Below are 13,221 nucleotides of genomic sequence, written 5' to 3'. Positions count from 1 at the left end.
TCTTTAAACTAATCATTATCTTTTTGTTTATAAAAAGATGAGAAAGAAGCTTTATTGCTTAATTTATAGCAGTAATTTGTTCTTATATGATCCGGATTCGTATCTTGTTTAGCTTATAGGCAGCCTATAAGTTTTAAACGTGGACAACCAACACACTGCTTGTTCTATTAACAGGTATTGCACTTTTGATTGCTACTCCACGGGATAAAAACATAACGGGTAAATGTTGCTAATGATCCATTTTGTTTTATCTGCCTTTTGTTTTATCCATGTACAAGAAAGGATGCAGGATTGATTTGACTAGATTTTTTATTTTTGCACATAAATTTTTGTAAAAAAAAGGCCCTGTGGGCTTTTTTGGCTCCAATCCACGTGGGCTAGGGCCAAATCTTGTTAATGGGGCTGACTTGACAATTCTAGTGCTTGGTATAGCAGTCTTCCCTTTTTGATAATTCAACAATTCATACCGTTTTTTTTTTCATAGTGATATTATAGTCTTTCATACGAATATTTGGTGTATTTGCAGTGAACAATATCAGTATCGGAGACAAATAGCTTTGAGATATTAGTAGCTGCTGTTCTTGAGCTGTAATTCCTTCGGTGTTTCTTTTCCTTAGGATCTGTAGTAACAAGAATCTTAGAATTTATTTGGTTAACACAAGCAGCCCAATGGACAGCGTAGTTGATTCTCTGAATAATGCCTATCAAGATTTTGTTTCTGCTGCTGCCAATGTGTTAGAGGCCAAAGAAAATGCTGGTTCCGTTAAAACAACAGCTACAGATACTGCTCTAGAGAACTTTAAGCAGAAGTGGGAATTATTTAGAGTAGCATGTGATCAAGCTGAGGAGTTTGTGGAGTCTGTGAAGCAAAGAATAGGATCCGAGTGTCTAGTGGATGAGGCAACAAGGCCTGTGGCAGGAAAACCTGGACAAGCTACCATGACTGGTCTTCCTCCCATAAGTGCAGTTCGGTTGGAACAAATGAGTAAAGCAGTTCGATGGCTTGTCATTGAATTGCAGCATGGTTCTGGAGCTAGTTCTGCTAATTCAGCTCTTTCCCATCCCTCAGCTCCATTCGATGCGAGGTTTTCTGAAGATGCTACTCAGTAGCATTAATTTGATGATTAAATTTATATATTTCTCTATACTGATCTTTCTTAGGGTAGACTGCTTTCGGCATTTTATACCATGTTAAGTATTAACTCTTTGTTAAGCTGTTAAAGAATGCAACTTATGTGTATTGTGCATCTGTGACAACATTCCTTAGTTTTATGTTGGTCATAATTAATGTATTTTATTTTAACCTGCAAATTCGTATGAGTTCCACTATGAATTTATTAAACACTATAAAATGTATACAAGTCGTGCAATTCCGAAACTGCATTCCAAATAAGACATTACGTTGAAAAGAATTGATAAGACGACCACCGAAGTCTACAACAGTAACAGATTCTTTAAATTCATTTCACTCTTAAATATGAAATTGAACATGTAGAAGATGCCCACAAATTAAAAGGTAATTTTGGAATGTACAATTTAAAATTATTTTGTAATATTTTAGTATGCAAAGTTTATATTAATTTTGAAGTATTTTGGATTAATAGTTTCAAAATGTTCTATAATTATTTATTATTATAGGATGTGTTTTGTAGAAAAGATTAAAGTTTATTAAAGAAAATTGAAATGACTTTAACAGGGATTAAATATGTTTTTAGTCCCTAAATTATTAAACGATTTTGTTTTTAATTTCTCTTTCAAACTTTGATCCTTGTCTTTAAAGAAACTATAATTTTTTGTCTGACACTGAATCAATCTTTCCTTGCTTCTCTCTCTTCCTTTCCCTCCGTCTTCTTCCTTACGTCTTCACGCCAATTTTGAGGTTGCTTTCCACTTGGTTTTTCCTTTTCTTTTGAAGGGAGTCGAGCCAGTTTCGGAGACTGAATCGAATCATCACCACCTTTATCGGTAGACTCTGCAATCTCCATAGAAGATTCATGAGCAGCCACAAGTGCACCAAAATTCAGGCCTGCATTGAGAAGTTCATCACACTTCCCACTTTGCACGATTCTCCCTTCTTTCACAATCAAGTGATTATGGTATTATTAAATATTAATAGAATATAGTATTCGTTAACCCTAGTCTCTCTCTTCCATTCTCTCTCTTCTCTAATTCTTCTGTTGAACACAGACACAAGAAAACCCAAATTCTTTGTTTTCGAATACTTAGAAAAAAAAATACAAAAAGAGACGAAATTTGTATCCACACACATTCATCTATCACAATGGGGAAGCTTTTGTGTGATTCAACCACCGTCGCCGAACCATTTCAGGGTTCGCCGTTGGTAGCGCTTCCATGGTGGGATCCCAAATCGAAGTCAATTACAGCCGTAGATCTCGTTGTTCCGGCTAGCGTTGGTGGTGTGACCTTCATCGGCGATTGGGAAGATGTCGTCGATCTGGAAGAGCAGCAGCGACGCCACCTCCAAAAGCTCCACGCCAAAGGCGTGCTCTGAAAGCCGCCAGAGAAGCTAGAGGACTCGTCATTGTCTCCGACATCGTCCTCCCATCTTATTTTTTTCGTTTTTCGGCTCTCACACGACGATGAGGTGTCGGGCGACGGGAACTGTCTATTCACGGCGTCTCGGAAGGCGATGGGAGTCGAGGAGGTGGACCCGCGCGAGCTGCAGCGACAAACGGTGAACCAATTCTCAGAGGATCTTCGATCTGTGAGTTTTGTGAAAAGAGAGGTGATCGATGACGCGATTCAACACATGTACTCGCCAGATCTGAAAAATGGTTGGTGGATTCATGTTGTTTAGGAGGTGAAGTTGTTAGCAAAGAAGGAGGATCGATTTGGTCTTAATTCGACCATCGACGAGCTTGTTCACCTTGGCATGCAAAGGTATTGAATTGATCTGACTTTCCATTGAAAAATAATAACGTGGCAAACATTAGCATCATCACACGTGGTCAGACGTTAGCCACCTCACCTTCTTTTTAATGCCATTGGTTTTGCAGGACGAGAAATTATGGTTTCCGTAAGGAAAAGGATCAAAATGTACCAAAGTTTGAAAGAGGAACTAAAAACAAAATTGCTTGATAGTTTAGAAACTAAAAACATATTTAACCCTTTTAACAGTCTTATATATGATTTCAATATGTGTTGTGTCTATTTACATTAAATTAACTATAGGTTGGTAACTAGTTTTTCCATATAAAGTCAAAATTTACAAACATTTTTTTTTTCATTAGAAATCCCCTCGCTTAGCACCCCAAATAGCTAGGCGAATCCTCTAGACAGTGGTCCAGACCCCCAACTCACTCGTTCAGCGACCCCATTCGTTGATCAAATAAAACTTGCAGTGCTCCCACACCTCAACCCCTCGCTCAGTGCCCCTACTTGTTGTGAAAATCATCAGACAGTTTGCATAATTCTACAGCACAAATCTGTAAAAAAAAATTCCAATCTACCCAGAATTTACCAATTCCAAATATTTCCCCCAATTTCTAATCCTCCTAGATTGTGTTATAAACTTAATTGAACTTAGACAATGGTTTCTAAACCTTATAAACATCATTTTAAAGCGTTACTAAACAAAGTACACTTCAAAATCTACAAAACCTCAACTTATAGACCCAAATCCTGTTCTACCAATTTTGGCACAGTTTTAAGAAACTTAGGGGCTCTAGCAAGTCCCAAATAACTTACCTAAACTATTACAACTGACCATTTGAGTGCCCAACCCCCAAATCAAAATTTCACTACCACATTTCCTCAAAACTCACCCAAAATCAAATGAAAACTACGCCTACTCATCAATAAACCTTCTTATCACAAATTTCCAACATATAATACATTTCACCACAGTCCAAACATCATTCAATTCAGTTCATAAACACCATTCAACAATTCATACTCAAAAATAACCAACTTAAGCATGAAACGTCTACTCTAGAACCTAAATTCAATTCAAATAACACAATACTCATAAATTCATCTCACATACAAACTTAATTACAAATCAAAGTAAATCTAGCTTTCCTTACCTCAATCTCAACAGCTTACAATCCTCTAAATGTTCCGCTAATTACTTGCGGTACTAGGAACCTCTTGAAAACCTACAATTTATCGTTTGATGATTGAAGAACAACCTTAGAATCACAAACATACTAATAATCTAGACTTGATTCGTGCAAAACAAAATTGTTTTACATAATCAAAACCCTAAAGGCTAAGAAAAAGGGATTTACCACTTACTTGCTCGATTCAACGAATTGATCAGTCAGTTTGGTAGCCATCAATGTCGGATCGCCTAGACACTTCCTGATCGTCGAACACATGATTGAGGAGTGAGAAAGGTTAGAGAGAAGTGAGAGAAAGAGAAGAGAATAGTGTTTTAGAGAGATAGAAGTATTTTAGATAATGAACCGAGCTTTAGGAAATTCTATTTATATTGTAAGATTATTTTATGATAAAATACTCAGTCTCATTATTTTAATACACCTATCTACTCTAATATTCTATTTTCTAAGTTCTTACAAATTCAAAAACATGACAAAATGCGAATAACTAAGTTTTTAATATTGATAATGTTTGTATCCATTTATAATGTTGGAGTCTTAGATAAATGTATAATATTTTTCTCTCTTGAAACATCTTCTTCTTTATCACCATGTACAATATAATAAAAAAAATGTTAACTAATAATATTGAATTACAAAATAATAAATAATTAAATTAAATTAGGTGGGTTGGTGAGCTAGCCCGACTCGTCACGAATTCAACCCAGTGAGTCAGGTTCTAAGTGAGCCAGGTTGAAAACTAACCTGCATAAAAAAAGATTACATTTTTTCAAACCCAACCTGACTCAAACTCGTAGTATGACAGGTTAACCCACGACTTACAACTCATTTTAATAAAGCACTAATTTGAACTCATTTTAATAACACTAATTTATTTGGAGCTTCAGCTGAAAACTTGGTGTCTCTTGAACATGTGATAGTTAGATGCAGAGAGATTGATAAACCATCTCCTGGTTATCCAGTTCCTTGAAAGTTCTTTTATGCTACCTAGCCATATTCTTAAACATAAGGGTTATAGCATAAGGAAACATAAAATTGAGAAAAACCACATGTTTACATATAGATAAATACTTCATGAATGATCTTGAAATTGAAGTTTTATGGTATATATAATAAATAATACTTTCAAAGCTCAATTTTATTTTGAAGTATGCTTTAGGAAACACGAATCTATAATACAATTCGCAGCATTCACATCATTCCAAAAGCCAATGCTTCTTAGCCAAACATGTTTCATGTTAAAACTTGAAACATTTTTAGCAACAAAAAGTTTTTATTGTTAATTAAAATTTTAAATATATTTAGCGATTTGTTACTAATATAATACTTAATTCGATCACAAATTTAATAATAAAAATAAACTATTTATTTTAATAACAGATTTAAATTCATAATCAAAATAATATTTTTTATCTTTAATTCAGTCACTAAAAATATTATATTTAATGAAAAAACTTAATTCCTAATTAAAATCTTAAATATATTTAGTAATCAAGCAATTTGTGATCGTTAATACATAATTTAATTAACTATTTATTTTTGCGACCGAATTTAAATATGTCACTGATATAACATTCTTTTTAGTTGCTAAAAACTATTTCCATTTTTTTTATATAAATAGTTATTAATTTAAGGACTAAAATTTAGCTTCTGAATATGTGTCACTATTTGAACTACTAACTAAATTATTATCACTTAAAAAAATTAATCAGTCATTACTCAAAATGTGAACATATTTTTTTATTTTATTTTTACTGAACAAGTTTTGCCTTTGTAAGAGTTTATGGTGTTGTTGAGCTTTAATTCCAATGTCTTGGTTTTTGTGAATATTGGTATTTGTTTAGAAAAATATATTTTGATATAGAATTTTTTATAATACTTTATTATAATATATATATATATATATCATTCTTTTAATAATTTATTATTGTATTAATACACTTTAAATCTAATAAAAATATCAAAATATTATATAATAAAATCTATGTTAACATATTATTTTATTATTTTTTTCTAATCCATTCAGATAGAGATATTATAAAGAATAGGATATATCTATTCAGATTTTGGTGCTGTACCCTCATGCAACTGAGCACACAGATGGTTCTTCAGATTCCATAGAAAAACCATATCTTATCCTCAGAAATTTTAAAGAGGGCTGTGGAAACATTTAAAGTGACATGTGATCAAACTGAGCACTTTGTGCAAGTCGTGGGCTTCTAAATTAGATAATTAAAAATATTAAATAAAATAAAAATACACAAAAGTTAAAAAGTTAAAGAATTAAATATTTTATGTTCCTTAACTTTTATTGAAAATTTGAATTAGTTGCTTTTTCAATGGATCAATTTAATTCTCAAACTTTAAAAAATATGTTTAATCTTTTTAACTAAACTCTTTTAACTTTATTTGATGTTTCAAATGCATTTCTCAATTAACATTAAAACAAAAATGTGTCAAATGATATAAATAACTCAAATCTTATTATAAAACACACTTAAAACATCAAATAAACCTAACAAAATTTAGCTAAAAGGATTAAATTCACACAATTCTAAAATTTGGAGACTAAAATAGGCCAAAGTTTTGAAAAGGGATTAATTCCAATTTTCACTGAAAGTTAAGGGACAAAAACATATTTAATCCAAAGTTAAAATATATTAAATTGAAATAATAAAAAAATATGGAGTTCTTATGGGTTAGGCTACCGAAAAACAAATGCATTTTGGTGATATGAGTAGCCAAATCAATCCCTTTAAGCCATTCTTCAACTGTATAGTCTCATACCTATACAGTCTCTAGATCCCTCTCATTCCGGTGTATGTTCGATTCATTCATGTGTCCCTTCCACTGGTATAATCTTCATTCCGGCTGGCTAATCTTCATCCAGTCTTTCACGTCTCACAACTTATGAAGTATGTACAAAATTCATCTCATGTACTAGAAGCTGAGGACGTGCATATTCGAGAAGATCTATCTATGGAGGTGCAGCCGGTTAGAATAGAGGGGAGCCAAAACAAGCAGCTTAGAGGCAAAACCATCAGTCTTGTCAAAGTCATCTGGGATAGTAGAACGGGTGACTCTACTTGGGAGTTAGAGGAAGAGATGCGGGAGTCTTATCCTCAACTATTCACTGGTAAGTCTAATTTTCGAGGTCGAAAATTTTTTATGTGTGGGAGAATGTAAGGGCTTGAAAAATATGGGCTTTTGGGCCTTATGTTGAGGCAGCCAGACCCGTAAAACTAAGGACCCATGACCTTAGAAGGCACTTTTCCCAATCTGAGTTCATTAACCAACTTCTCCTTCTCTCTCTAAACTTTGTCTTATTCTTCTTGCTTTACCTTCTCTCTACCGATTCACAAATTACAATCGTTGCATTGTCAAATAGGTGATATCCTTTTGTTCACGGTGTTGAGAGCTTCCCATCCATCCGATTAGTTTCTGTTTTGGACGGGTAAGTCAGTTTCTGCATCTCTCTTGAACCTAGGGCATGCAACTTTACTGGTTGCATGCAGCTGGTAGTCTTCCCCTTTTAATTCTCTGCCTATTATAGCTCTAAGAGTTGTTTCTGTCTCCACTTTAGTGGATTGTAGGGTCTTACTGTGTGCTGCCTGTGTAAGGCACTGTTGGGGTTTTGCTACTATTCTGAGTAGTACTGTTCTTATAACCACCAAGGCAAGGGGAGCTAGTTATAACTTTTAAATTTTGTTTTGGTTGAATCTGTTTTATAAATATGTATGCATGTTGAATTTTGAACTGGTGTGATGTTTGGACTGCATTCTTGATTTTAAGCATTTGGGCGTGATGAAACTGTGATGGATGGTGTGTGGATGAACTTAGTTACTGTTAATTGAGTTTGTATGAAGTGTTTCTGGGTAGGATTTCGGTTGTAGTAATATTTAGATAGACAGTTTAACACTTAGGAAGTATTTTAGGTCATTGGAGAAAAAGTGGGGTAAGGATTCTGAGCATCTGAAGTTTAGAGTGTGTTTGGAGGGTTAATACAATTTGATTAGGTCCAATGAAACTTGCTAGGAACATAAAATTGGTTTAGAACATGCTAAAAATGGTAAAGGTGGATTTGAGTCCCTAAGTTGTGAAAAATTGGTGTTCTAGAGTAGGAATTGAGTCTTAATCACTTTAGAATTGGAGTGGGAATGTTTATAATCATCTAGATGAGTTTAAGTAAGTATAAAACACGAATTAGGAGTGTTAGAAGTTGGAGAAAATAACTAGAAATGGTAAGGGCTGGTGTGAGTGTGTGATTCTGCAGAATTTGTGTTCTGCAGATGATGCAGAGTCGCTATGCGAGCTGTCTCGCATAGCGAGATCCTGTAGAGAGTGCTCATTGTCTGAGTCATTCGCTATGCGAGCTGGTGCGCTGTGCAAATCACCAGAGGGTGTTGCTCTTTGTTTGTGGATTCACCTGGCGAATCCTGCCGTTATGCGACTGGTGGGGGTCTGTAACCACTACCCATTTAATTCGAATGGCGAGTGGGGCGCATAGCGAGAGTTTTAGGGGGGTTGGTCTCTGTCTGGGTTCTTGCATAGCGACCTGGGTGCGCTATGTGAGGGACCCAAAGTCTGACACTTATTCAGACTTAATTCACAAGGCGAGCTGGGAGGGTGCGCTATGCGAATAATGCCAATTTCGCCTTGCGAGGGTGATGCGCTGTGCGAAATGTTCAGGGTTTTACTCTCTTTTTTCTCTTTTATATTGTTTCACTTAGATTTGAATGTTGTATGGTTTGTGAAGTATGTGTTGGAGCAAATTATATTGTATGATGGGATTCAAACATGTTGTATACTGTTAAAGTGAAAGTGTGTGTGATTCAATGGTATGATTGGTGATTCAAAGTATGTGGTTTTAAAAGTATGGTTGATGGACGTAATTCCATGATCTTCAAGGAGAAGATCCATGGTGGTGCCCTTAGTTGTTTAGAATGAAAGTAGGAGCTTAGTCTTGGGGGTCATCCTGAAACTCCAATGGTCTTTCTTTTGACGTGGAGAGGATTGAACCATGTGGTGAGGAGTAGGAGGAGGTCTTAGTCTTGGGGGCTTCCAGTATGCCTCAAGACCTGGAACATGCTAACCTCGTGAGTGTGGTAGGGTGGGGGAAGACCCGTCATAGCTCGACTATCACTCTAAAGTCCGGACAAGTCAAGTCTAGTATTCAACATGTTAGGATACGTGTTTATCTTACTTGATTGAAGTTAACTCTTGCATGCATATTGTCATATTGTATGCTTTTTATATAATTAGCTTATCGTTGCTTGTTGTATTCGTGCTATGTTTGGGTATGTTTCCTCTTGCAATGATCATCCACTTGGATGAGAGCAGATGGTGAGGAAGTGCCCCTGGAGCAAGCATTGGAGGAAGATGACGCTGAGTCCTAGTACCATTAGGATTTCCTTACTTTAACTTTTGCATTTTGAAAAAAAAAAACTATAATATGTAAAACCCATGGTATATGGACAGACTTACATTTGCTTCGCTTCTTAGTATTTTAAGGATGACTTTAGATATATGTTTTCAACTGCTTTCTATTATTATAATCTGATTACGTCTTTATTATATATGCACGATGTCATAATAATACCATATTTGGTGTTCTTTCGTTGATATTAATTATCATCATTTTTTTCTAATAATATTTAATTAAGATAAGCTTGCACTATTTATTTATATATATATATATATATATATATAAATGCAGATTTTCGAAATGATTGCTCTCATTTGAGAGATATGGCACGTTAGATTGAATAAGTGATTAATATTGAATAAATAAAATTAAGTAAAATGAATAACTATGGTTTGAATAACAGGTTGAAATTTTATAAATACTTTTTATATTTTAAATTTTATTTTTAAAATCATATTGTTTTGTTATTTAATAATAAATTATATAAAATCATAATTTGTTATATAATCATTATTAAATATATTAAATTGTTCATCCATTTAATCTGACTGATGCTCACCTTATGCTAGATTTAGTAGTATCAGTCAAACTTAATTTTAGAGAAAGTTAAAATTTAGTTGGTGCTTTGGCATCGTATTAAAAATTATTTTTTTGATTTTATTTGATGTTCCTGATATGATTATTAATTGGCATAATATTTTAATACATCCACTGTCCAAAATTTTATACGGGTTGGCCATTACATTATGGGAAAAACTTATTGGGTAGATTATTTCGTTATCATTTTATATACGTTGAATATTAATGTTGTAAGTTAGTTTATTTTCTTTTATCCGCTGACTGTTTGATTAAATATAAAGAATGGTGTCATCTACTTAAAATTCTCTAAATAATATTTTTCTCATAGAACTTTTAAATACTATTGTGTGGTCTTCTCTTATATATACATAAATATTTTGAGTATTTCATATTCTATGAACTATTTAACCATAACGAGTTTAAAAATGTAATCATTTAAATATTTGTATGATCGCGCCATCGTATATTTATATCTTATTACTTAAAATTCATTTTAATAAATAAAAGTTAGAATGTAGGTATTTAAATATATATATGTATATATATATATATATATATATATATATATATATATATTTATTTATTTATTCTAACATTCCAAAAATATAGTCAAAACTATATAATTAAGATTCATCACACCATACTATTATAGAACAGTTTCTAGAAATAAAGTTAACTTAGAGTTATTTACAATGTAACTATAAAAATTTAAACTTTACAAAAGTCTATCCTAGCTGCAAAACTATATACATGACCGAGCGATCTATACATACTATAGCCGTCCAGCGCTTCCTCCAACGAACACTCACCTCCCTCTGTTCACACCCACAAGGTGATCATCGCAAATGGAGAGTACCGAACGAAAAACATGAACAAGATAGAAATGAAGGGTAAGCTAGAGTAATTTAATTGATTATAGTTATCATGCAAGTTCAACAAATACATAATCATGTAACATCCAACACTTATAATCATGCAATGACCGACCACTTGACTTAACCATCCGGATTGTATGAATATGTAACTTGGGTCGTTCGTGCACTCGGGTGTATAATAACTGGAAAACCATCAACTGCCACTCGGGGTTAATCCGTTATAACTCACCTAAGACCCTATAGGATAGGACCTCCTGCTATTCTCACGACATGACTTACCCATCTCTACTTGAGACTTGGTAATCATTAGAATGTCAATATGAACGCCATGGATTCGCTGTCCATATTCATACTTTACCACCACCTTGATACCAAATCACTGAGACATTCCTCCTTGCAATTCTCTTTCACATCCATATTACAATTATCATACCATACTTTTCCATTTTACACCATTATGATAATACATACATAAGCCATCAAAACAATTGGATCAATTAATTAATACAACACACTGGAATAACTATGAATATAGGCCAAACAGAAATCACCAACATAGAAGAACAAGACCGAACACCTTGTGAATGTTGGAGACCGAATGATCAATAATAGATAAGCTGAAGAGAAAATCGAGCGCTATTAATGACCGACAACTAGAGGATTCTGAGTACCACATCATGACCGAATACTACCACTAGTCCAAATACTAAGTTTAGACCCAACGCTTATGGCTTAGGTCGAACACCTATAACTTAGGCCGAACACATTTAAGACCGAATACAAGTACAAGGTCGAGCACTAGTATAAGAACGAGCGCTACTAAGAGACCACACAATCCACTAAGACCGATCGCTACTAAGAGAACACACAACCCACTAAGATCGATCGCTACTAAGAGATCCCACAATCCACTAAGACCGATCGCTACTAAGAGACCATACACCCACTAAGATCGATCGCTACTAAGAGATCCCACAACCCACTAAGACCGATCGCTACTAAGAGACCACACACCTCACTAAGAACGATCGCTATGACTAAAACAGAATACTTAGTACAAGACCGATCGATCATTAACTGAAAAGCTCTACAGAAGTAGAACTCAGTTAAGACCGAACACAAGAAGAAAGTCAAACGGTCAATGAATGACACTCGACAATCTACATAATTTTGCATAATAGCAGCAGAATTATGATTAACCACTATCTTCACCAATTTCTACCACTTCCCAACTTCTAATCCTCCAAACATGATTCATATACCATTTTAAGCCTATCCAAAGGTACCTAAAATCGTTCTAACATCATCCCAAAGGGTCTCATACCAAATTTTACTTCCAACCCCAAACTATCGTATTCACATACCCACTTTATTAAGATTAGAACAGACCGAACACTTATGCAGAGAAACTCCAACTAGTTCACAAGTTCCAGCATCACAGATTCAACACAATTTAATCAAACATTCAAGTTACCCACATGAAACCATCCAAACAGTAATTTCACACATAGAAAATCACAATTAAATTAACTAGATTCCCTTACCTCTTTGACCGAACAAAAAGCTTTTACACCTTCAGGAAATTGTTTGAACTTCAAGAAAATCTAAAAACACCTAAAGATCATCGATTTAAAAGAAAGGATCAACCAAAAGACCAAGAACATGATCAGAATTGAGAAGAAGAAGAAGCTGATAAACACATGCAACGAAATTTCCCTTGCATGCACCAGAAAACCGAAACACTAAGAAGAAAATGTGAAACTTACTGACTCAAATAACTGAATTAACTGGTTGACAAGAAATCCTTCAGCTCAAGGATCTCTTAAACTCCTCCTGAACGAAGAACAGATTAACTGATGAAGATTTTTAGAGAGAAGGAGGAAAAAAGAGAAGATCAGAATTTTGGAGAGAGAATGTGTATGCAGAGAATAAGACGAAATTTGAAACTTTCATTTATATACTACTCTCAAAACTAGACGGTTCAATCCAGTGCATACACTTATCCCGTTCCAATTTTCTTTAAATATGTCTGCTCTCACATATATAATCATTTAAACATAATAAATTGTTTTAAAATATATGTATTACTACAAAACTAATCTTATATTTTATATTTATTTGAAAATTATTTTAATGAGTAAAATAATACGTTATTTAATGTATATGCATTGATCACTCACATAATTTTATATTTCATACACTATTATAATTTTTTATATTTTATGGAATTTTTTCTGCAAATTTCTTACAAAAATCTGTA

General features: G+C 33.8%; 1 protein-coding gene and 1 pseudogene across 3 annotated transcripts; both read left to right on the top strand.

The window, feature by feature from the left end:
* The first annotated feature begins 37 nt into the window (after positions 1-37).
* Positions 38-1,311, top strand: LOC124829687 (mediator of RNA polymerase II transcription subunit 32). Of its 3 annotated transcripts, XM_088108739.1 has the most exons (3): positions 38-219; positions 343-426; positions 527-1,311. In XM_088108739.1, the coding sequence occupies exon 3, from the start codon at positions 670-672 to the stop codon at positions 1,108-1,110; it is 441 nt and encodes a 146-aa protein (XP_087964865.1). In that variant the 5' UTR covers positions 38-219; positions 343-426; positions 527-669; the 3' UTR covers positions 1,111-1,311. The 3 variants fall into 3 exon arrangements, with proteins under 3 accessions (XP_087964865.1, XP_087964863.1, XP_087964864.1); XM_088108737.1 differs by lacking the exon at positions 343-426; XM_088108738.1 differs by lacking the exon at positions 38-219 and having other exon boundaries at positions 232-426.
* A 970-nt stretch (positions 1,312-2,281) lies between these two features.
* Positions 2,282-2,908, top strand: LOC148202727 (uncharacterized; annotated as a pseudogene).
* Positions 2,909-13,221: the final 10,313 nt, after the last annotated feature.

Source organism: Vigna umbellata, chromosome 3 (genome assembly GCF_029865625.1).
Source record: "Vigna umbellata cultivar VRB3 chromosome 3, Vumbellata_1.0, whole genome shotgun sequence".
In the NCBI taxonomy this organism is placed as follows: Eukaryota; Viridiplantae; Streptophyta; class Magnoliopsida; order Fabales; family Fabaceae; genus Vigna; species Vigna umbellata.
The sequence above is the reverse complement of the archived record's forward strand: the minus strand, read 5'-3'. Positions and strand labels throughout refer to the sequence as shown.

What these genes read in the sequence shown, in the direction of transcription:
- LOC124829687 (XM_088108737.1), top strand. Translation starts at nt 670, where the DNA reads ATGGACAGCGTAGTTGATTCTCTGAATAATGCCTATCAAGATTTTGTT.